Here is a 23,184-nt window from a genome sequence, read left to right on the forward strand (position 1 = left end):
CCTTATTTTACGCAGATAATCGGTCATAACTCCGTGAATGTGCATCGGATTCCTACCAAACTTGGTACTGAAATTCGCCTTAATGAGCCCTTTAAGTGTGCCAAATTTCAGCCCGATCCAAGCACGCATTCGTGTTTTATTGCGGATTTTGCAAAGTGTGCGAAAAGAAGAAGTAGAAGAAGAAAAAAACGAAGAAAAAAAACCCAAACTTTGGCCGCTCGTATCTCGGAAATGGCTGGAGCGATTTTCTTTAAATTTGGTATGTGGACTCCCCTACCTCGCCGGCAGTTCTGTAGCAACTTTGGTTTTAATAGGATAAGGAATCACGGAGCTACAAAGGTGTGAAAATTGCGTTTACTTTCTTCCTGTAAATATACTCACGGTGTGGCGCGCCGGCTACTTGGGCCGCACGACACACTACCGTGTGTCTTGATGTATTTATATTGATTGTGTAATCACTTGTAATCTTATTAGACAATGATGTAATTGTGGGGACACGTGCCTGTACATTAATTAGAACTGTACATGTGCTTGAGTGATTAACATTGATTATTGATCAGTCATAATGCCACAAGCATAAGCAGCAATTAACAGATGTGGTTAGTACAACATGTGGGGATTGTTTTGAGGCTTGCAAAAAAGGTAGCAAACAGGCATTTTGTTGCAAAAGTGCTGATAATTAATGATTTGATTTTTAATTTAACCTCACGGTAATCGGCATAGCCATTCTTCCTTACTGGAGCATTACACACATACAGGGTTACACATGAAAGTACAATGACAAGCAGACAATGGAGTGTTGGTAATAAGGCACGCTTGTCGATAATTGAAAGTTGAGTGTCAGTACTTACATGCCTGTGTAGCTTTGTGTCACATTAATGCATGCACTTGAAATTTAGGGTATTTTGTAGAGGCACACCAGACGTTTCTAGTTATGTATACACCATATAAAAGCCGCATTCAAAAAAATTCTTGGTCCTAAATGAAGGTCAGCTTAATACAAGGGGTAGTACAAGATTACATTTCGGAAGGCTCCATTTCCATATTAATATGTAATGAGCATAATTACACACTATTACACCAATTTGAAGTGTTCATGTGACAAAATAAATAAAATGAAGTCACTTCCAGGATCTGGAGTATATAAGCTGCCACGTGTTCAATCAATCTGACTTTTTATATTGCTGTGACAGCACTTCGACTATTGTCTACGCGCTCAAGTTAAAAGTCACGCTGACCATGACTGATCCAACGGAGAAGACAACCGAAACGCTACTGCAGGATCTACTACAGAAGGTGTCATTGCTTCAACAGGGAGTTTCCAACCTAAAGAAGAATGACAATACGAAGCAACAACAGTCTCGCAAGAGGCCTTGCGATGGTGACGGTCTAGAGAGCCAACTAATCCGTTGCGATGGTGACGACAATAATGACCACAATCTTGACGAGGAGAGTGATAGCAACCCAGAACCGGAGATTAGGATCCAAGCCTGTCTTCCGACTCTGGCACAACAGGAAATATCTCACTTTCTGAAGAGAGGGAAGCCTTCTTTGAGACCATCTTCTCCGAAAGAATGGAGTATGCAACTCGGAAGGCAAAGGTGGCCAAATACTGCCAACCAGACTCTAGATGGACCAAATATCCACAATTGAATCCGGTGGTAGAGGGTATACTCTCCTCAGAGGCCATCAAGCAGGACAAAGTGGCCTATAGGTCACAAGAAATGTGGCTGGAAGCAGCTGGTCCTTTGGCAGCCACCTAGAAGGAGCCAGTGAAGGCAACCTAACTCTTCCTGAGGCTATCCCGATGATACTAGCCTCTCTGGTGTTGATGGGGGATGCCTCACTACACCAGTCTACCCTTCAGTGACAAACTCTCCTGCAGCACTTCAATCTCCAACTGAAGAAACTCATGAATGAACAGGATTTCAAGAACAGTCAGCCCTACTTGTTCGGAGAAAACTTTGGTCAGAAAGCCAAGGAGAAGCTAGAGTCAGCTGTAGCCCTACAGAAGGTGGTGTACCCACAGACATCCAAGAAAAATATGGGTTTTCAAGGAGGCCACTCCTGCAAACCACACCGGGGCTACGGGAGCAGCCGGTCAAACAACTCAGGCCCTGGAAAATACAAGAAGAGGAGCCACCAAGGAGCAGCACCAGCAGAGGAAAAGAAATGACTATAAACTATAAACAGTGTGTTATAGTTTCTAGTCATTTCAACACCTTCTAGTGGTGTGTCATTATATTATAGTTTTACCTATCAACACCTTCTAGTGGTGTGTCAGTGTGTTATAGTTTCTAGTTTCTTGTACAAAAACTTTAATAAAAGTTGTGAACCCTACCCCTTTGTTAACACCACAGACGTCACTGACACACCACATAAAGGTGTTGATAGACCAGATTAATTTTCCAATAAGCAGTCCAAACCTGGCAGGAAAACTGGATCTGTATGAGCCAAATTGGGCACACATAACACAAGACCGATGGGTCTTAAGTGCAATATCAGGGTACAAACTAGAACTTACCCAAATGCCACACCAAGTAAGGCCAAGCCAAGAGATTTCATGCTCACAAGAAGAGCATGCAAAAATCTCTCAGGAGATCAGGGAGCTCCAGGCCAAAGGAGCCATAGTAGAAGCTCCTCTCACCCAAATCAGTATTGTCTCCCAAATCTTCTTGGTGGAGAAGAAAGGGGGGGACAGAGGCCAGTGATAAACCTCAAGAGCCTCAACAACTTTGTGAAGATGGAGCACTTCAAAATGGAAGGCTTCCATATTCTCCCAGGCTTGATTCAGAGGATGGACTGGATGGTGAAATTGGACCTGAAAGATGCATACCTTCAGGTACCAATTCACAAGGAACATCAATGTCTCCTCCAGTTCCAGTGGGAATACAAGATCTACCAATTTGCGTGCCTCTCATTCGGGCTGACATCAGCACCCCAAGTATTCACAAAGATTATGAAACCAGTGGTGGGGATGCTTCGGCAAATGGGAATTCGTCTGATTATATATCTGGACGACATCTTAATTACGCACCATTCGAGGGAAGAGCTGACACTGTTCATTCCCTTAGTATGTCAGTTTGTCCAGGCCCTGGGACTGATAGTCAACCTGGAGAAATCTCAACTCACCCCCAAACAGGAGATAGAGTTCCTGGGATTCCTTGTGAACTCAGCCTCCTTCCACTTAGCCTTCCCATCAGAGAAGATGAGGAAGATCCAGCAGGATGCTCTAACTCTCGTACAACACCAATCAGTTTCAATAAGAGACTTGGCCAGATTTGTGGGGAAGGCGTCAGTCTCGACAAAGGCCATTTGGCATGCCCTTGCATTACAGGGTCTACAGACTATGATAAATTCGGTGAATGGGTAAGACAACTCCTTGGTGAGCAGAGTATTCAGGTTCAATGTCAACCTCCAGCTCACTACACAAGCCATGAAGGACTTGCATTGGTGGATAGCCCTGGACAGAGGCTCCCTGATGGTCTCAACCCTGTTACCTCGAACCCCAGACTTGATAATTGAGTCCGATGCTTCCAAATAGGTTGGGGAGCTCATCAAGGGGAGATTCAGACAGGGGGCTGGTGGTCAGGGACAGAGTCCTCAAGCCATATCAACCATCTAGAGCTCCTAGCAACTTTCTTGGCAGTCCAATGTTTTGCGAAGGAGAAATCCAACATTACCATACAGCTAAAGTTGGACAACATAACGACAGTATTCTACATAAACAGGATGGGTGAGACACATTCCCCACCTCTCTGCAATCTGTCAATCGCCATATGGGACTGGAGTCTACAGCGAGGCATATATCTAATCATGGAACATCTGCTGGGGAAGCAGAATGTAGTAGCAGACAAGGAGTCCAGAACAGTTAGAGACAGGTGCGATTGGATGTTGAACCCTAACATCTTCAACAGAATTCAGTCCCAGATAGAACCTTGCAAAATAGACTTGTTTGCATCTCGCCTGACACGGTAGTTACCAATGTACTACAGTTGGAGGCCAGATGCAGAGGAAAACGGGACAGATGCCTTCAGCCATGACTGGTCGACAAGCAAGGGATATGCCAACCCACCATGGTGTCTGATACCCAGATGTCTGTCTCAAATGAAACGACAATGGGCCAGATTGATCATGATAACTCCACTTTGGAGGACTCATCCGTGGTTTCCAACCATTCTGGGAGTGCTGGAGGACTACCCTCACCTATTAACCTCTCAGGAGGATCTGATAATGTTCCCAATAGATCAGGAGTTCATCATGAATCAGGGAGTTCCTGAACTAGTTGCATGGCCCATCTCAGGAAATCCTTCAAATCACGAGGAATTTCTTCACAAGCTTCAAATACAACTCTCTGTTTGCCAAATGGGCAGATTGGTGTCAGCAAAGGGATAGGAATCCTACTGCTGGACCTATAGAGGATGTGGTCAATTTTTTAGCTAAAGAGGGATACAAATACTGCTCCGTCAATGCCTATCGCTCAGCAATCTCCTTGGTCCATGCTAAGGTGGATGGTCAACCAGTAGGACAACACCCACTGATCTCAAGAGTGCTTAAAGGGGCATTCAATGAGAGACCTCCTCTGCCCAGATACTCTACCTTCTGGGATGTTGGAGTGGTACTAAGATACTTGAAGGACCAGGGTGCGAACAAAGAACTTTCCCTTCATTCTCTTACCCTCAAAGCGGCGATGCTTTTTTGGCTTTTACCAGACCCTCAAGATCAGTTGACCTTAGCAAGTTGGACATCAGTAGCTGAACCTTCACTGCAGAGGGCTTGTTGTTTAAGCCTCAACATTTGTCCAAGCAAAGTAGACCATCCAAGCTAAGGCTGCAGCACATGTTGCTGTTAGACCTTCAGTGCTGGTCACTGTAAAGCACTAATAATAATAATAATAAAAAAAAGCCACTGGCTGACTTCATTTTCCCCATATTTCGAGAGGACCCGTCCATTTTCCCTGTTGTCACAATTCAGGATTATGAGAAGAGAACTCTTGAGTTCTGTGTATCTACGACAAGCAAAGATTAAGGAAAACTACTGTCTTTCTTTACTGGATTGGAAAGCACGACCCAGTTACCAGCAGGACTATTGCTAGGTGGCTGAAAACGTGCTTACAGGAGGCTGGTATAAATACAGATATATTCAAGGCTTACTTAATTGGAAGAGCAGCGGCATCTAAAGCTGCTTGTTCAGGGGTTACAATCTCAGAGATCTTACAGGCTGCAGATTGGTCATCTGAGAACACCTTCCAAAAGTTTTACCATCGCCCATCTGATGACAAGGATCAGTCCACATGTGGGAGAGCTGTTTTGCAATCAGTGGGGGCTTCAAACTTACATATTGATATGGAAATGGAGCCTTCCGAAATGTAATTTCCAAATGGCTCAGCGCATGTAATGCCTGCATGTTATTACGAATTACATGAGGAAGGTGAAGTTGAAATATCAATATGTCCCCCCCCCCCCCATATTGTACCCTCCCTATAGTTATGCAACAAACTACATCATTTTCCTTGCAGATTGTAACACAAGAGTATGGATCAGTCATTCATTCATTCACTAGTTACTACAAAAGAGCCGGATTGATTGAACACGTGGCAGCTTATATACTCTGGATCTCGGAAGTGACTTTATTTGTCACGTGAACACTTCGAATTGCTGTAATAGTGTGTAATTATGCTCATTACATATTGATATTTCAACTTCACCTTCCTTATGTAAATCCTAATAGCATGCAGACATTACATGCCCTGAGCCATTCGGAAATTACAATAGCATAATTTGTAGAACAAGTCTTACTACATACAACTACTGAAACCCATGACTTGTCAAAAGTATGTCTGCTACAAGGAGCAACAAGATTTTTTGGCTGGTTCATGAACGGAGTATAAGAAATAAACACCAGGTTTTTTATATGAGGAAATATGGTACAGTTTTAACAATATGATACTCCTACCCAATGTTACACTCTTTGGTAATTTACATGCCGATTTGTTGCAACATCTATGGTATGTAATACTTTTGCACCTCAGATCAAAGGAGCCGCCCAGGCTATATTTGCAATGCAGCCTAGTTGGTGATTTGTCTGGGCTACAACTGGGTGACATTAAGCCCAAAATCAATTGTGGGGATTAATTAATAATACTCATCTTATGAGTTGAAAAACGTTGGGAACTAGTGCTATAGCAAGTGTTTCCACACATTTTCTAATATGGACTCACCCACATTACTAATAACATGAAATTACCACTCCACATGAAATAACCACTCTACAAGCAAGCTTGCCCATTTAGGACTTTAGTAAACTCCAAAATTATGCCATAATCAATTCAATAACATTGCACAAAACTTTAAACTCACATAACCCATGATATCTCTAGGATTTGTCTATTCATCATAGCCAAATGAACATACCAGCTGCTGACCCATAATTGAATTTTTCAGGCGTGCATATATAATATATCCAGTGGTTGCACTCACATTGGCTTGGGTGATTGATTTCCTGGAGTGGGCTATTAGCCTGCTACTGATCAGAAGTGTTGCATATTAGCTGTAACACAGGACATTTAGGCTTTTGCCTGATATGTATTCCCTCAGCCCTTGGGTCTGTGGCAGCATTGAAGCCAGGTCACTACTGCTGACCCGGATGACCCACTGACTCGGATGACTCACTGACCTGGATAGCAATCCAGGTCAGACCCGGATGTGACCTGGATTAATTAAAGCTGAGGTGTATGATAAGAGCTATGTTTCGGGTAGTCTCAAGCAAGCGAGACTACGTTTTGAGCATTCGATTCGTGTTGAGTAAATGAGTAGTTATGTGATGACTAAGCCGGTAAGTTCAAAATCAGTCAGTGAGTTTGGTTCCACGTAGCTACTGTGAGTTTACAGACAGCAATTGGGTGTGGCTTTGTGCATACCTAGTATTACAATTTCCTGATATATTAAAGTGGGTGTGGCTCACAAAAGTACTTATCCTCAGCCTGCTGCAAGACTAGACTGTATACAACTTGTATAATAATCGATTAGTGAGCGGGGCTCCATGTAAGCTTGCAGACAGCAACGGACACAGTTTCGTGCTACAGACAGCACTTACTAATAAATGGGCATGGCTGAGCATATGTTTCTAATGTGATAAGTGGGCATGGCTATGAAAGAGCTACATGACTAGTGTTTATAAGTTTCCATGTCATCAAAATAAACAATTTCGTTTTTCACGTGATCCAATCTGGCTCAGACCCAGATAATTTGTAAACCGGGTCGGACCAGGATGACCCAGAGAAAATGTGACCCGGATGGCCCGACCCGGTTTCAACGCTGATCTGTGGCCCTCAGGCTATTGGGCATACATATCAAGTAAAACCTTCAAGCCCATGTCAGAACTATTACATACAAGTATAAGAAAAAAATAGAAATTTTAAGTTCGATTACGGATCATAGAACAAAAGTTGGGAAACAAGGTCGCCTACACTTGCAGATGCAGTAATCCCTACTTCTATATTTGCAGGTGTAGGTGACTTCCCTTGTTTCCCTACTTCTTTTTTATGATCCCTAAAATTCCTAATTTTACCTTATACTTGTTTGTTTACTTTTTTTCAACATTATTGAACCCACGCATACCACATCAAAAGAAAGGATAGCACCAGAGTTAATGTTTCCATGCCCCAGCTATCAATAATTGACTCGAAGGTGAAATGGCCAATACAGTTTGCTTTCAGCTATGTTCACCCCATTACACAGTGCTACAAATGAAAAACAGCAGGAGAAATGCCTCTGCAATCAATCCAGCCACTATGAAAAATATACACAATTCGCATGCCTCAGCTATCATCTACAGACACGAAAGTGAAGTGGTCATTACACTTTGCTTTCACCTAATTACACAGTGTTACAAATGAAGACACCTCTGCAATCAATCCGGATTAGTCACCATGGAAAATACGGATGATTCCCGTTTACAAATAGGAAGTGACGCATCGTGCTACCACACCAATTGACACCTTGGACTGTCAGCAATAAGTCCATGATGCATGCATTTTATATACTGCAGTATGCCAAAAGGCACATCTAGGGATGAAATGACATCAAACCAGGGGTGGAGGAAGTAGTTGATATGAGGGGGGGCTGGGCTGACCCAGACTTATGGAAATGAGGTATGAGGTACTACATTGTCTCTGGTTTGGTAAGGTGAGACCCCCCCTCAGCAGACCAAGGGGGAGCTTCAGCCCCTAGCCCCCCTTTTCTGCCGTCTATGCATCAAACAGTGAGAAAATCAAGCCCATAGCCTTAGTCTTTATCGAGTTATGCTTGTCTGAAGGTATCAGGCAGGCAGGCAGGCAGGCAGGCAGATAGTCAGTCAGTTGAAAATTCCATTGAATAATCTTTTTTTTTTAATTGTAGCTACCTATTGGAAGCATTTAGGGTCATACTGCAGACACTTTTGGGTTATACCTAACCAATACTGCAAAGGCACCAAGATGGTATTGTAAAGCTGGCTTTTGGGTGATATTTTTGGCCAGAAAAATCCAAACCTCCATGATCCCTAATATGCAATACTACCATACTGTATGATTATTACATTCACTTCACCTGGAGTTCTTGGCTGAGAAGATTTGGAATAATTCAAGTCGTTTTCACTTTCTGCTAGCACTTTAACCTGCAAATCTTCAACATCAGTGTACTGATTAAGTAAAGCTTCTATTTGTTCACCATCTTCCAAGGACACAATATAAATTGGTGGCCATTTAGGTTTACCTTCCTTTAAAACTCTACTTGGCAGAACAATGTTAGATTCAGTATTGCCAATGATTAACCCCACTGTCACACAATCATCCTCATGTTTACAACATTTTTTAGTTACATCCTTTAGGCTTTCTTCAGCATTGGCCAGCTTGTAAAACACAACGTATTCACCACCAATATCATCACTGTCTGATTTACAACAAATCTTAGAATCCAAAGCAGTGGGAGGGATTCCAGGTAGGGTAGCATACGTAAATGACTGAAGCTTTGTGGTATTTTGGAGAGTAAACTGGATACCTGAAATCAAAAATGCACATAATTACCTTTACCTTTTCCTATGTGTAGTGTGAAATGTTTTAGGATATGGATGTATACAGCTTACATACCTAAGTGCTGTAGTATGGGTATTTTACAAGCAAAACCTTTCATCAGTGGTCTCACATGTTAAAACAGACCAATAAAGCACTTTGACTAGAACAGCAGGAATGGCACTCATGATAATGTGAAATGCAGGCATGAATTTTGACTTTAAAAAGTCATTAGAAAACATGTAAAGAAATTAAACAAGGGAGAAGAAATTTTCCATGTATATGCATGTATTTCTTTTTGTTTATAAGTGACAAATTCTAAATATGTAATTAATAATTGCATAAGTAATTTCATGCTATTAGCAAATAAAATTGCTATTAAAACTTACCATTTTCCTAATATTTTATTCCTTTTCATCCATATAATATTGGGCACTGATGTATTAATAATAGACTTTAGTTTTGTTGTAATTAAATTGGACAGTTCTCTACAGATGGCTAAATAAGTGGCCAAAGGTTTTAGCTGGGCTGTGACTTCACTGACATCATACAGTACTGTAAAGTAGCAACCACAAAAGCAGTGGCAATTCTAGGCCTGGCCTACAGGGAGGGTCAAGTAGGGAATATCATGACTATTGTTGTTCAGCTGTAATATAAAGTAGAATTTCAGGGGGGTGTGGGGGTGTGACCTCCAGAAGCTGCAGAATTTTTGCAATTTGAAGGCTTGAAAGCAGCCTAAAATTTATGTTAAAAACACGAAAAATGCTAAAAATAACAATGCCAATCTATACTGCAACTTTCCCCCCCCAAGATTTTTAAAAAGTTATTTTTTAGCAGTGGGTGCTATGGCCCCCCCTTAGAATCACCTGTACACAAAAGGTTGGGTTTTTCTGCCTAAACATCACCAAAAACCAGCCTCATTTTCCCTTAATGACAGCTTGGCAGTATTGGTCATAGCAACCCTAAACCCTTTCAATAAATTTCTATGCATTTTAAAATTTTTATTCAAATGACTTTTTACTGACTGCTCAACACATGCCTATTTGCCAACCACAGCATCTAAAATGCATGCATCATGGACTTACGTTTGTCCTCTTCTGCATCTCATCTATACTGCTGGACATCATAAGTTTCCAAAAGTTGTTTTCTATGTTTATGATGTCATAACTTTACGTGGGTTTGGTCAATGTCAATGAAATTTGGTTAGGTGGTGCATGTAACCATTGTGGTTATACAAACAGAAGTTGAAGACATACCAATGTGAACTTCTCCCGCAATGATGTAATACCCTATTACATTCAGTGTTTTACTTAAGTTCAAGCTACAAACCTGATTTTTGGCAGGAAAGGAATACTGTGATAGCTCTAATTTTCTACAGAAGCAGATTTCTGAAATAATCTTTATTTCACTGTTATTGTGAATTAAAGGATAACAAAAAGCTCACTTTTTCTCAGCCAATGATACAACAATGACAGTGAAACTTGGTATACAGATATAATAAAACAAGTGCAAAAATGTACAGAAGCAGATTTTTCAATATGAGATTTAGTCAAAAGTTATATTTTTAAAAAAAGGAACCAACCTTAACCTTTAAAGCCACACAAAATTTTGAGGAATGCATGTTTATACCAAATGGGCTTAGCTGTATGGCCATGTTACTTGGCTAGCTTAAAACCAGATATCAAAAGAAAGCTTATTCATTGGGCTAAGGATAAATAATCACTGTAACAATAGCAAACTTTAGTGTATGCTGTTTAGCTCCTTAGTCATGCAGCTGTGTATGTTTAATTGTACTTCACTATCTACCTCAAGACTGACTGACACACTGTTTGTTATGAAGATCGAACTACTCTAATAGAGCAATCAACTATTATGCAGTCACTAACTGCTTCTTGAGGATTTTTGGCTTAAAACTAGCTATATAGTTATACCAAAGAATACTTGGCACGATCATCTGGCTTTGGCATACTAATGAACTAGCTATAGTTTGAATACTGAGCTCATCATCCAGCTGATTATGCTCAGAGGATTATGCATATGTTACAATTCGCAATAAAATAAAATAATTATTGACTTGGTTATGTACATAAATGTGTATTTTTTTAAGAATAGAAAGAACCGGCCTTAATGGCACAAAAAGGTTTTTCTATTTAAAAGGTTTTGCCTATACAAACACCTACAGAACTAAAACAACAGAACCTATACAGCTAGGACAAAGGATAGAAAAGAGAAATAAAAAGGGGACTTAGACAGCCCCAAGGCATCTTCCAGTGTTAGGTCAACTGAGGCTGGAACATGACCCTTTAGGGGATTCCTGGAGGAGAAACAACAACCGCTGATACACATGAAGGCAGATTGCAACAAGGAAACCATGGCAACAATGGAGTTAGCTCATCACAATCACGCATTGTCAAATTACAATAATTATGGAGTTTTTCATTAGCTAATTACTGTTTTTGCAAGTAAGTTAGAGCCAATAACTTGTGGAGGAGGTCATTACATTATTTTATTGCTCTAGCTAACTGTTCATGTAGGTATCTATGTGAAGGATTGATGATTATGTGACTGTAAATACTAATAATTGACTCGTTCTTATCCATCGATAAGCTCTTTTTTTTTAATTACCAGTACTACTACACTAGTGACTGCTTAATTTGATCTTCAAAACAGACATGGTGTCTGTAAGTCTTGATATACATAAAGTACAATAAACACGCACAGCTGCATGACTGACACAAGCTACAGTGAGCACAGACGTTTGGTCATGCTGTTCCATTCCATTCCATTCCTGATTCCAGTTCCGGTTATTATAACTTGCCCTCACTATTGACTGGCAAGTCAGATAACGGTTATGTGGAGTGAATAGGACTAACTAGCAATGAGTTATGGATCACTTTATAAAGGTATTAAAAGGATATGCGTGCCTATAAACTAGGATTAATTTTCTTTCCATATTTTGGTCCTCATATTTTCATTGTAGGGTAAATCCTTAGATAGCTATCATTTAAATTCTTATTACATCATGAGTAAAATGACGTTGATTGTGTAGCCATAGGATAAACACTTTGAAAGCTACAGTACATTGTTTATAACCATGTGCAACAGCCAATCAAGTTATATTGCATTTCGCATTGTGATGTCTGGCATTATACCATGTAGCTAGGTGTTGTTTTGTGGTAAAGAATCATGACTTCAGTTGTGGCTATCATACAATCCATATATAATTTTTGTATTATTGCAGAGGCACTCTCATACTGTTCTTTGCTAATAATGCTGTATAACAGGTGGAACACATATAGCTGAAAACAAAGCAAAATGGCCACTTTAGTTGGTTGGGGTGTGCTTCAGTTGCACAATTAAACTTTTATAATGTGTCTGGCACCATTCATTCCTTTTTTGCAGCATGTGCTGGTTTACCAGTGATGAATTACAAAGAACAAGAAAGCAAACAACTTAAGGAAATATTAGCATTTCAAACATAAATGAATGAAGGGAGGCCATCTACGCCTGCAGCTATAGCTACTAGTGGACATTTAATCCCTACTTCAGTTATAGTTACATATACTATTGACAGGCTATATATACTCATTCACTACATGTTAATTAATATGGGGCATGCTAGCTTTGTCGGATCCATACATTCAGCTTTTGAGCACAACATAAGGCAAAGTCCTTGTGCCTATGTTACAACTATTAAACAACCATTACTGAACAAACCATTTCTGAGTAGATAGGTGTTCCCTAAAGAGCCACTGGCACTGTCAAAATGGTGATCTACATAATCAGGCTGGTTTGAGACCTTTGTATCTTCATCATCAGAGGAAGATCCTGATGATTGACTTCCTGGACTTCTCTCAGCCATCCCCACTATGGCTTAGCTAAAATTACTGTACCTACAAGTAAAACACAACACCATAATACACATACTTTGATAAAAACATCTATGTTTTATTTTTATAGCAGGAAGTCAGAATACACTATGCTCATAGATGGTGGGGAGGGGGGGTTGGGGTTGAGGCTCCCCAAGGGGAGGCTTAGCCCCCCATTCAGGATATCTTGCCAAAATTATCCTTCAAAAAAATGGGACTGGAACCCACAAAAAAAGATCAATATACACTCAAATTCTTTAATAGAGTAGTCAAAGTGCTTCATAAAAACATGTTCTTAAGTATGTTATAGTCTAAAAACAAACAATAAAAGATGCCTGTGGTAGGAATCAAACCACTGACCTCTTACTTTGAGAGTCGTGTATCTTCCCACTATACCTGTACTGCTTATTAACGCTGCATAATCAAAACACACGGTAGTGTGTCGTGCGGCCCATTTGCAAGAGACATGCCGGCCAGTTAGGGGAGTCTACATATCAAATTTGAAGAAAATCGACCAAGCCATTTCCAAGATACAAGCGAACAAAATTTCGTTTTAATTTCTTCGTTTTATTCTTCTTCATTTTGCACACTTCGCAAATTTCGCCATAAAACACGAATGCGTGCTCGGATTGGCTTAAAATTTGGCACACTTAAAGGGCTCATTAAGGTGGATCTCCGTACCAACGTTGGTAGGAATCTGATGAACATTCACAGAGTTATGACCGATTATTTGCGTAAAATAAGGTCACGCCTACAGGATAAACCCCTTGGAGGAATCAGTTGAAACTTGATAGAATTTATCTTATATGACAATAAAAAAGCAACTTACCCAATTTCTATGGCATCACTTTTTAAACAATTTTAACTCTAATAATACCTGTACATTTCATTTTTGCTGTCCCTGCTCTTCATGTACAAACAACACACACACTACCCCCTTTTACTCTATATGTAATTAAGTAGTATATTTTAAGTAGGTAGTTAGTATTTGTAATTAGCTATTGGCAATTCGTTCCTGTAGCTATCAGCCACCCTACTCCAATCACCAATTATCATCGACACTCCTGTAATCAACTATAATTTTTGTACATGTACGGTGTGGTTGTAAAACTAATCTAATCCAAAACAGCCAAGCTGTAAAAAAAGTGTGCGGCCCTCAAAAAGGCTATGGTGAAAAAAGATGTGAAATCCAAGGTGGCGGCCAAGAAATGGTTGTGATGGTAGGTTAATGGTAAAAATTTTAATAACAACAATTCAGGTGAATTTTGGTGCCGCTTGCACCTTGGATTTCACATCTTTTTTCACCATAGCCTGTTTGAGGCCGCACACTTTTTTTACAGCTTGGCTGTTTTGAATTAGATTTCACTTCTTTTTGTATTTGTATACCCCAAAGCCGGCCTATGGCCTGCTTTGGGACTTTTTTAACCTATCTTTTTTTCTATACCACAGGAAGAAGAAAAGATACAGCAGATGTACCTTAAATATTTCCGATTTTATCAGTAAATGTACAAATTATATATATAATACATATATTTATTACAGAACTGTCCATGGTGGTTTCTGTGTAACTGAACACTCTTCAAGGCAACTTCTTCTAGCTGATCTCTCTACAGGGTGATTTGTTTGTAGCTGAACTATCAACAAGGTAACTTCTTCTAGCTGTTCTCTCTACAGGGTGATTTATTTGTAGCTGGATTCTGTACAGGTGATTTTTTTTGCTGCTGAGCTCTTTACAGAATGGTTTCTTTGTAGCTGAACTCTCTGCAAGGTAACTTCTTCTAACTGATCTCTCTACAGGGAGATTTGTTTGTAGCTGAACTCTCTACAGGTGATTTGTTTGCAGCTGAACTATCTAGATGATGGTTTCTTTGTAGCTGAACTCTCTACAAGGTAATTTCTTCTAGCTGAACACTCTACAGGGTGATTTCTTTGCAGCTGAACTCTCTACATGGTGGTTTCTTTTTACTGTAGCTGAACTCTCTACAAGGTAATTTCTTCTAGTTGATCTCTCTACAGGGAGATTTATTTGTAGCTGAACTCTCTACAGGTGATTTGTTTGCAGCTGAACTATCTAGATGATGGTTTCTTTGTAGCTGAACTCTCTACAAGGTAATTTCTTCTAGCTGAACACTCTACATGGTGATTTCTTTGTAGCTGAACTCTCTACAAGATAACTTCTTCTAACTGATTTTTCTACAGGGCAATTTGTTTGTGGCAGAATTTTCTACAGGGTGATTTCTTTGCAGCTGAATTCTCTACATGGTGGTTTCTTTTTACTGTAGCTGAACTCTCTACAAGGTAATTTCTTCTAGCTGATCTCTCTACAGGGTGATTTGTTTGTAGCTGAATTCTATACAGGTGATTTGTTTGCAGCTGAACTCTCTTCATGATGGTTTCTTTGTAGCTGAACTCTCTACAAGGTGACTTCTTCTAGCTGATCTTTCTACTGGGTGATTTGTTTGTAGCTGATTTTTCTACAGGGTGATTTGTTTGCATCTGAACTCTCTATATGGTGGTTTCCTTGTAGCTGAACTCTCTACAAGGTGACTTCTTCTAGCTGATCTCTCTACAGGGTGATTTGTTTGTAGCTGAATTCTATACAGGTGATTTGTTTGCAGTTGAGCTCTTTACAGAATGGTTTTTTTGTAGTTGAACTCTCTACAAGGTAACTTCTTCTAACTGAACTCTCTACAGGGAGATTTGTTTGCAGCTGAACTCTCTTCATGATGGTTTCTTTGTAGCTGAACTCTCTACAAGGTGACTTCTTCTAGCTGATCTTTCTACAGGGTGATTTGTTTGTAGCTGATTTTTCTACAGGGTGATTTGTTTGCATCTGAACTCTCTATATGGTGGTTTCTTTGTAGCTGAACTCTCTACAAGGTGAATTCTTCTAGCTGATCTCTCTACAGGGTGATTTGTTTGTAGCTGAATTCTGTACAGGTGATTTGTTTGCAGCTGAGCTCTTTACAGAATGGTTTCTTTGTAGCTGAACTCTCTACAAGGTAAATTCTTCTAACTAAACTCTCTACAGGGAGATTTGTTTGCAGCTGAACTCTCTTCATGATGGTTTCTTTGTAGCTGAACTCTCTACAAGGTGACTTCTTCTAGCTGATCTTTCTACAGGGTGATTTGTTTGTAGCTGATTTTTCTACAGGGTGATTTGTTTGCATCTGAACTCTCTATATGGTGGTTTCCTTGTAGCTGAACTCTCTACAAGGTGACTTCTTCTAGCTGATCTCTCTACAGGGTGATTTGTGTGTAGCTGAATTCTATACAGGTGATTTGTTTGCAGCTGAGCTCTTTACAGAATGGTTTCTTTGTAGTTGAACTCTCTACAAGGTAACTTCTTCTAACTGAACTCTCTACAGGGAGATTTGTTTGCAGCTGAACTCTCTTCATGATGGTTTCTTTGTAGCTGAACTCTCTACAAGGTGACTTCTTCTAGCTGATCTTTCTACAGGATGATTTGTTTGTAGCTGATTTTTCTACAGGGTGATTTGTTTGCATCTGAACTCTCTATATGGTGGTTTCCTTGTAGCTGAACTCTCTACAAGGTGACTTCTTCTAGCTGATCTCTCTACAGGGAGATTTGTTTGTAGCTGAATTCTATACAGGTGATTTGTTTGCAGCTGAGCTCTTTACAGAATGGTTTCTTTGTAGTTGAACTCTCTACAAGGTAACTTCTTCTAACTGAACTCTCTACAGGGAGATTTGTTTGCAGCTGAACTCTCTTCATGATGGTTTCTTTGTAGCTGAACTCTCTACAAGGTGACTTCTTCTAGCTGATCTTTCTACAGGGTGATTTGTTTGTAGCTGATTTTTCTACAGGGTGATTTGTTTGCATCTGAACTCTCTATATGGTGGTTTCTTTGTAGCTGAACTCTCTACAAGGTGATTTCTTCTAGCTGATCTCTCTACAGGGTGATTTGTTTGTAGCTGAATTCTGTACAGGTGATTTGTTTGCAGCTGAGCTCTTTACAGAATGGTTTCTTTGTAGCTGAACTCTCTACAAGGTAAATTCTTCTAACTAAACTCTCTACAGGGAGATTTGTTTGCAGCTGAACTCTCTTCATGATGGTTTCTTCGTAGCTGAACTCTCTACAAGGTAACTTCTTCTAGCTGAACTCCCTACATGGTGGTTTCTTTGTAGCTGAACTCTCTACAAGGTGACTTCTTCTAGCTGATCTTTCTACAGGGTGATTTTTTTTGTAGCTGAATTCTGTACAGGTGATTTGTTTGCAGCTGAGCTCTCTACAGAATGGTTTCTTTGTAGCTGAACTCTCTACAAGGTAGCTTCTTCTAGCTGATGTCTCCACAAGGTCACTAGTTTGTAGCTGAACTTTCTACATGGTGGTTTCTTTGTAACTGAACTCTCTACAAGGTAACTTCTTTAAGCTGATCTCTCTACAGGGAGATTGGTTTGTAGCTGAACTCTCTACAGGTGATTTGTTTGCAGCTGAACTCTCCACATGATGGTTTCTTTGTAGCTGAACTCTCTACAAGGTAACTTCTTCTAGCTAATCTCTCTACAGGGTGATTTGTTTGTAGCTGAACTATCAGCAAGGTAACTTCTTCTAGCTGATCTCTCTACAGGGTGATTTGTTTGTAGCTGAATTCTGTACAGGTGATTTGTTTGTCGCTGAGCTCTTTACAGAATGGTTTCTATGTAGCTGAACTCTTTACAAGGCAACTTCTTCTAGCTGATGTCTCTACAGGGTTACTAGTTTGTAAATGAATTCTCTACATGGTGGTTTCTTTGTAACTGAACTCTCTACAAGGAAACTTCTCCTAGCTGATTTCTGTAGAGGGAGATTTGTTTGTAGCTGAACTCTCTACAGGTGATTTGTTTGCAGCTGAACTCTCTACATGATGGTTTCTTTGTAGCTGAACTCTCTACAAGGTAACTTCTTCTAGCTGATCTCTCTACAGGGCGATTTGTTTGTAGCTGAACTCACTACATTATGGTTTCTTTGTAGCTGAACTCTACAAGGTGATTTCTTCTAGCTGAATTATCTCTTTCTATAGTTGCATGAATTCCCTACAAGGTAACTTCTTCTAGCTGATCTCTCTACAGGGTGACTTGTTTGTAGCTGATCTCTATACAGGTTACTTGTTTCTAACTGATCTCTTGAATTTTCTTCCGGTGACTGCTCTATTAGGATGACTGCTCTATTAGGATGACTGCTCTATTAGAGTATTTCGATCTCGCACTGGCTACACCAAGTTGGATTTCGTGTTATAACTCCGTGGCTTTAAGTCTGATTCTTCTACACAATTGAACAGCCTTTCTAAGATGATAACTCCATCTGTACAGCGATTTTCAAAGCATTACCCCAAGCGGTTTACCTGGTAGGCGTGGCAAGCAGTGGTTTTTTATTAGCTAATCTCGATTGCGTAATTGTTACACACTGTTGGTTTTTTCGTTGTATCTTCCTGGTTTTTAGCTCGATTTCTTTCAAACCACAAAAGGTTTGAGGTTCAATAGTTAACCTATTCACCCACCGATTTTCAACTTCTTCCCATACGCGGTTTATCCTGTAGGCGTGACAACATATTGGTGTTATTTTTCGTGACTAATCGCTCATAACTCTTTGCCTGTTTATCGTATTCCAGCCAAAGGTGGTACAGAGATGCGCCTTTATACCCCCCTTATGTGTGCCAAAGTTCAAGGCGATCAGATATGGCGTTCGCGTTTTATAGCAGTTTTTGTAAGTTTGCGAAAAGAGGAAGAAAAATAAGAAGAAAAAAAACAAAGAAACTAAGCCAATTTTTGAAGTCGCATATCTCGGAAACGCTTGAAGCGATTTCTCTCAAATTTGGAATGTGGAGTGCTGAAGGTGGAGGGAGTGTCCACAGCAAACATCGTCTTGTGTCATCAAGGCAGCACAGAGCTACGGAGGTGCGAAAATTGCGTTTTCTTTTTTCCTGTCAATATACTCACGGGTGTTACGCGCCAGCTTCTTGGGCCGCACGAAACACTACCGTTTGTCTTGATAATAATAATAATAATAATATGTAGATGGAACAACCATCGTAGGAGTGCCTTTTTGTGGTTTGACAGGAATCGGAATAAATACCATGGAGATATGACACAAAATCCAACCTGTATCAAAATTACGCGATCGATTTTTATGAATAAAAAACTATTAGTTTTCGTGTCTACCAGGCAAACCGCTTAGAGCAACAAGCTGAAAATTAGTATGTAGCTGGACTAATCATCATAGCAAGTACTTGCAGTATTACAGAAGAATAGGATTACAAATCACTGAGTTATGATTCGAAAGGCAACTACGTGTAACAAATGCGACATCGAGATACTCTAATAGAACAGTCACCCTAAAAAGGAATCAGCTGCGTTTATAATTTACTCAATTATATTACATTGCAAGTTATTCTGTAGGGAATTCAGCTACAAACAAGTCACCCTGTAGTCAGATCAGCTAGAAGAAGGTAACTAATAGAGAGTTCAGCTACAAACAAACCATCATGTAGAGCCGGAGTTCAGCTGCAAACAAATCACCCAGTAGAAAGTTCCGCTATGAACAGATCACCCTGTAGAGAGTTCAGTTAGAAACAAGTCATCCTGTAGAGAGATCAGCTAGAAGAAGTTATCATACCAACATCTGCAACTTGTATGTATGTAGGTATATGTACACTGTAAAGTTATTTATTATTATTATTATTAAGTCACCTTGTAGAGAGTTCAGCTACAAAGAAACCACCATGTAAGAGAGTTCAGCTGCAAACAAATCACCTGTAGAGAGTTATGTAACGAAAAATTTGGTCCGGGGAAAAAATCGGTCGGGCCGGACCATTTTCAGTCGACCAAATTTAGTCCGCCCGGACCATTTTTAGCATCCGAAATTGGTCCGACCTGACCAAAATTGGTCCGGCCCAAACCTAGTTGGCCACATGCACTCCTGACCACCCGGACCAATATTGGTAGACCAAAATGGGTCCGGGTGGACCACTAACGCATGCAGCCAATGATGCATAGCTATAAGTTGTTTGTGACGGAACACTGCAGCCGACCGTAGCTATAGCTATTCTCATTTATCAATCTAGAATAATGAGCATTGCAGGCATTATTACTGCATGGATTTGTGCTTAAAAGGTTATCCAACAAGGGCACGGATCATTGCATGCATGGGATCAGTTATAGCTGCATTGGAGGTGCTTAAGATCGAGATACTCTAATAGAGCAGTCACCTATAACATTCATCACCAGGCATTGATCCAAAAATAAATGAAGGTGGGTGGCTACCCAGCTTAGCCCAGATTTTAAGTTGAGAGTCCAAATTTACATCAGGAAAAGCTGACACTGTTGTTGTTTGGCTTGTACAGTGAAGCGCATGCACAGTAGCATGTGCACTGTGCTCTTATGCACATATAATGTCTGATCATGAGTTAACACTAATGGTTAGAACAATACATCTGTAACACCTGCATGTGTACATACTGCATATTCCTCTCTTTTGTATGTGATATGTAGGAGATGATAGTTTAGGTTTGCTCCATTAACATTGCGTTTTCTTCTTCCTGTCAATATACTCACGGGTGTTACGCGCCGACTTCTTGGGCCGCATGACACACTACCGTGTGTCTTGATATTGAAGAAGAAAAAGCCAAAATATAATTCAGAATTCTTCAAATTTAGTAGATCTTGCACTGCTATTCTGTAATTAAATACTTTGTACAATTCTAGTGGTTTATTTCTATGTATTTCAAACTATTTGAAATACATTAAATCCTGGTTAAAATCCCAAATCCCTGCTGAAATTTTGCAAATATTGAATCTAAGGTCTTCGTGGCAGATCCCTCGACAGTATGTTGATTCTTGTTCATGTTGTGTCCTCGGGTAAGGAAGGGTAGAGGGTGGGGCGACTTAGCAACGCACCAATGGTCCGGACTTGTTTAAAGGACCACTGTTCCATCCAGACGATCTATGCAGAGAGGGTATTATTAAAGCTGGAAAGATCAGTGCAAGAGTAAAGTATAATAGAATCACACTGATCACTATCTCATTACTTTGTGACAAATATTCTGATGTAGTGATTACGTCAGCATAATGTTGGGAAGCTGTCAGTGCTATAAGTGTGGTTTTGAAAACTATAAGAAAATGTGCACAGTTCGTTAAATATGAGATGCTCTAAATGTGAACTATCATCAACTGATCACATGGTCCTACTGGTATAAACATTTCCTTAAAAGTTATAGCTATAATATTCCCTGTATGCTTTTCACTACTTAACCAACTTTAAATTTTTACCAATTTTCACCTGTGCATATATACCAGTAGGAGATGCAGTCACTGATCCAGAATAAACCAAGGTGGGTTGCTGGCCCAGATTTTAAGATGAGAGCCTTGAATGTCTTGGTAGTTACATCAGGGAAGAAGGGCTGACAATATTATCATCTAGCTAGTACAGTGAAGCACATAGCTAGTAGCATGCCCTTGTGAACATAATAAGGCCAGGCAAACTTGATTAATTGTTTCTCATCCCCACCCGCATCCCTTTTTACCTCACCGCCTCTAATTTTATTGTTGCTGTTATCAATCACGTGCACACGTATTTTGATGTTAGGAAGGCTGGTTATCATTTTACAGCACAGCAAATGTCACTTGCACCTCAGAAAAGGTAGCTAATACGTCAGTAATAGTTCTTAAAAGGTTTTAGTTAACCTTTATAACAGACAGCTTGATTTGGAGTATTTCTTTACTAATGAATAATGATAAATAACCTCCCACCCGCATGGAAATCTGAATTTTTGTGGATGAGAAACTAGTAATCAAGTTTTCCTGGCCTAATGTATTTTGTAATCCCAGTACAGGTTGATCATGAGTTAACACCTGTGGTTAAAACAAACTGTAATACACCTGTAACACCTGTGCACATACTGCACATTCCTCTCTGTCATATGTGATATGTAGGAGATGATAGTTTAGGTTTACTCCATTGAATAACTAAATGTGAACTATCATCTCCTACTCATGACATGCCCCACAAGAAGAAACATCACCATAAAGGTTGTAGCTATAATATTCTCAGTATGCTTTTCACTACTTAGTCAACTTAAAATTTTGAGGCAGTCGCATTATTTCATGGCCTTAGGGTGAATTGCTGCAGACATAAAAGTAAAATTGACTCAATCCTAAAAGCAGACCCCATATTTTCCTTCAAAAAGTCCTCTACCTGGTGATAGTTAATATACTGCCCATGATCATAGATAAGTTCATGTATATTGCTACCATCTACTGTAAGGTTATAGCCAGCTAGCATTGGAATCTGATGCAATGCAGGCATTTAGTTCATGTTGATATAACGAAAGAGTGCATGTTCATGATCAGCAATATTCAGCATTATTAAATAATGCATGTCTGAGTAGCTGCAAGGCTATGCATGGTGGGTGGCTAGCCACCCCATCCACCCCCTCTGGATCAGTCCCTGAGATGATATGTGTAGCTGTTTATGACAATGCATGCATGGGTATTCCCAGATTAATAAAGAACTGACCAAGGGTCCGAATTAACAAATTAAATTCTGAGCTAGCTATATGCAGAAGTTGAAGATAAGACATGTTTTAATGATAGATTTTATAATTGTCTACCATCCTCAAGTATAAGTGATCCAGCATAGGCTGGTGATTTCCGTCATGTTGCTATAGTTGTTTGTCATAATCAACTCTAACAGGCTGGATGAAAGATTCAACCAAACACTGCAGAGCCGATGATGCTTGTGAAGTTTATTGAGCATGTAAAAATATACTTGGGAAGAATATCTTGATGCCTGTGTTTTTGCATACAACATTACACACCAAGAGTCCAGTATTGACCATGCATTTGAGTTGATGTATGCCAGAAGAAAACCTCTACTTCCCACTCGGACAGCTAGCTACTGACATGGAAAAGAAGAAGGCAGGACTTTTATCATCTCACACTGCTTTAAATTAAAACAGCATTAATTTTGCGACTATGTTCATCGCTGCATATAGCTATGACATGGAATTTAGTTTCTAGCTACTAACCCGTATATCAACTCGGGAAACGGACCATCTAGTTATGACAAACTCCTGGACCAACATTTATAAGTAAATTTATATTATTGGATGTATATCAGCACATTGCTATCTTTCCAATATAATATAATCATAATCATAAACTATACGCTACTCATTTATATAGTTTCCAGGCTAAGTCGGCTGCAGTGATCCGTCACAAAAAACTTAGCATGGACCGACCTTTCCACACACCCGCAGACCAACCAA

General features: G+C 39.9%; 1 protein-coding gene across 1 annotated transcript in view; it reads right to left on the reverse strand.

Moving 5' to 3' along the window:
- LOC136262915 (uncharacterized) overlaps positions 1-23,184 on the reverse strand; it is a 317,270-nt gene that overhangs the window by 267,919 nt on the left and 26,167 nt on the right. The window contains exons 2-3 of the mRNA XM_066057331.1: positions 12,767-12,942; positions 8,589-9,038 (exon numbers count right to left, since the gene is read on the reverse strand). Coding sequence (XP_065913403.1) covers positions 8,589-9,038; positions 12,767-12,911 — 595 coding nt within the window. The 5' untranslated portion in view covers positions 12,912-12,942. The remainder of the gene's footprint in view (positions 1-8,588; positions 9,039-12,766; positions 12,943-23,184) is intronic.

Source organism: Dysidea avara, chromosome 8, assembly GCF_963678975.1.
Source record: "Dysidea avara chromosome 8, odDysAvar1.4, whole genome shotgun sequence".
In the NCBI taxonomy this organism is placed as follows: Eukaryota; Metazoa; Porifera; class Demospongiae; order Dictyoceratida; family Dysideidae; genus Dysidea; species Dysidea avara.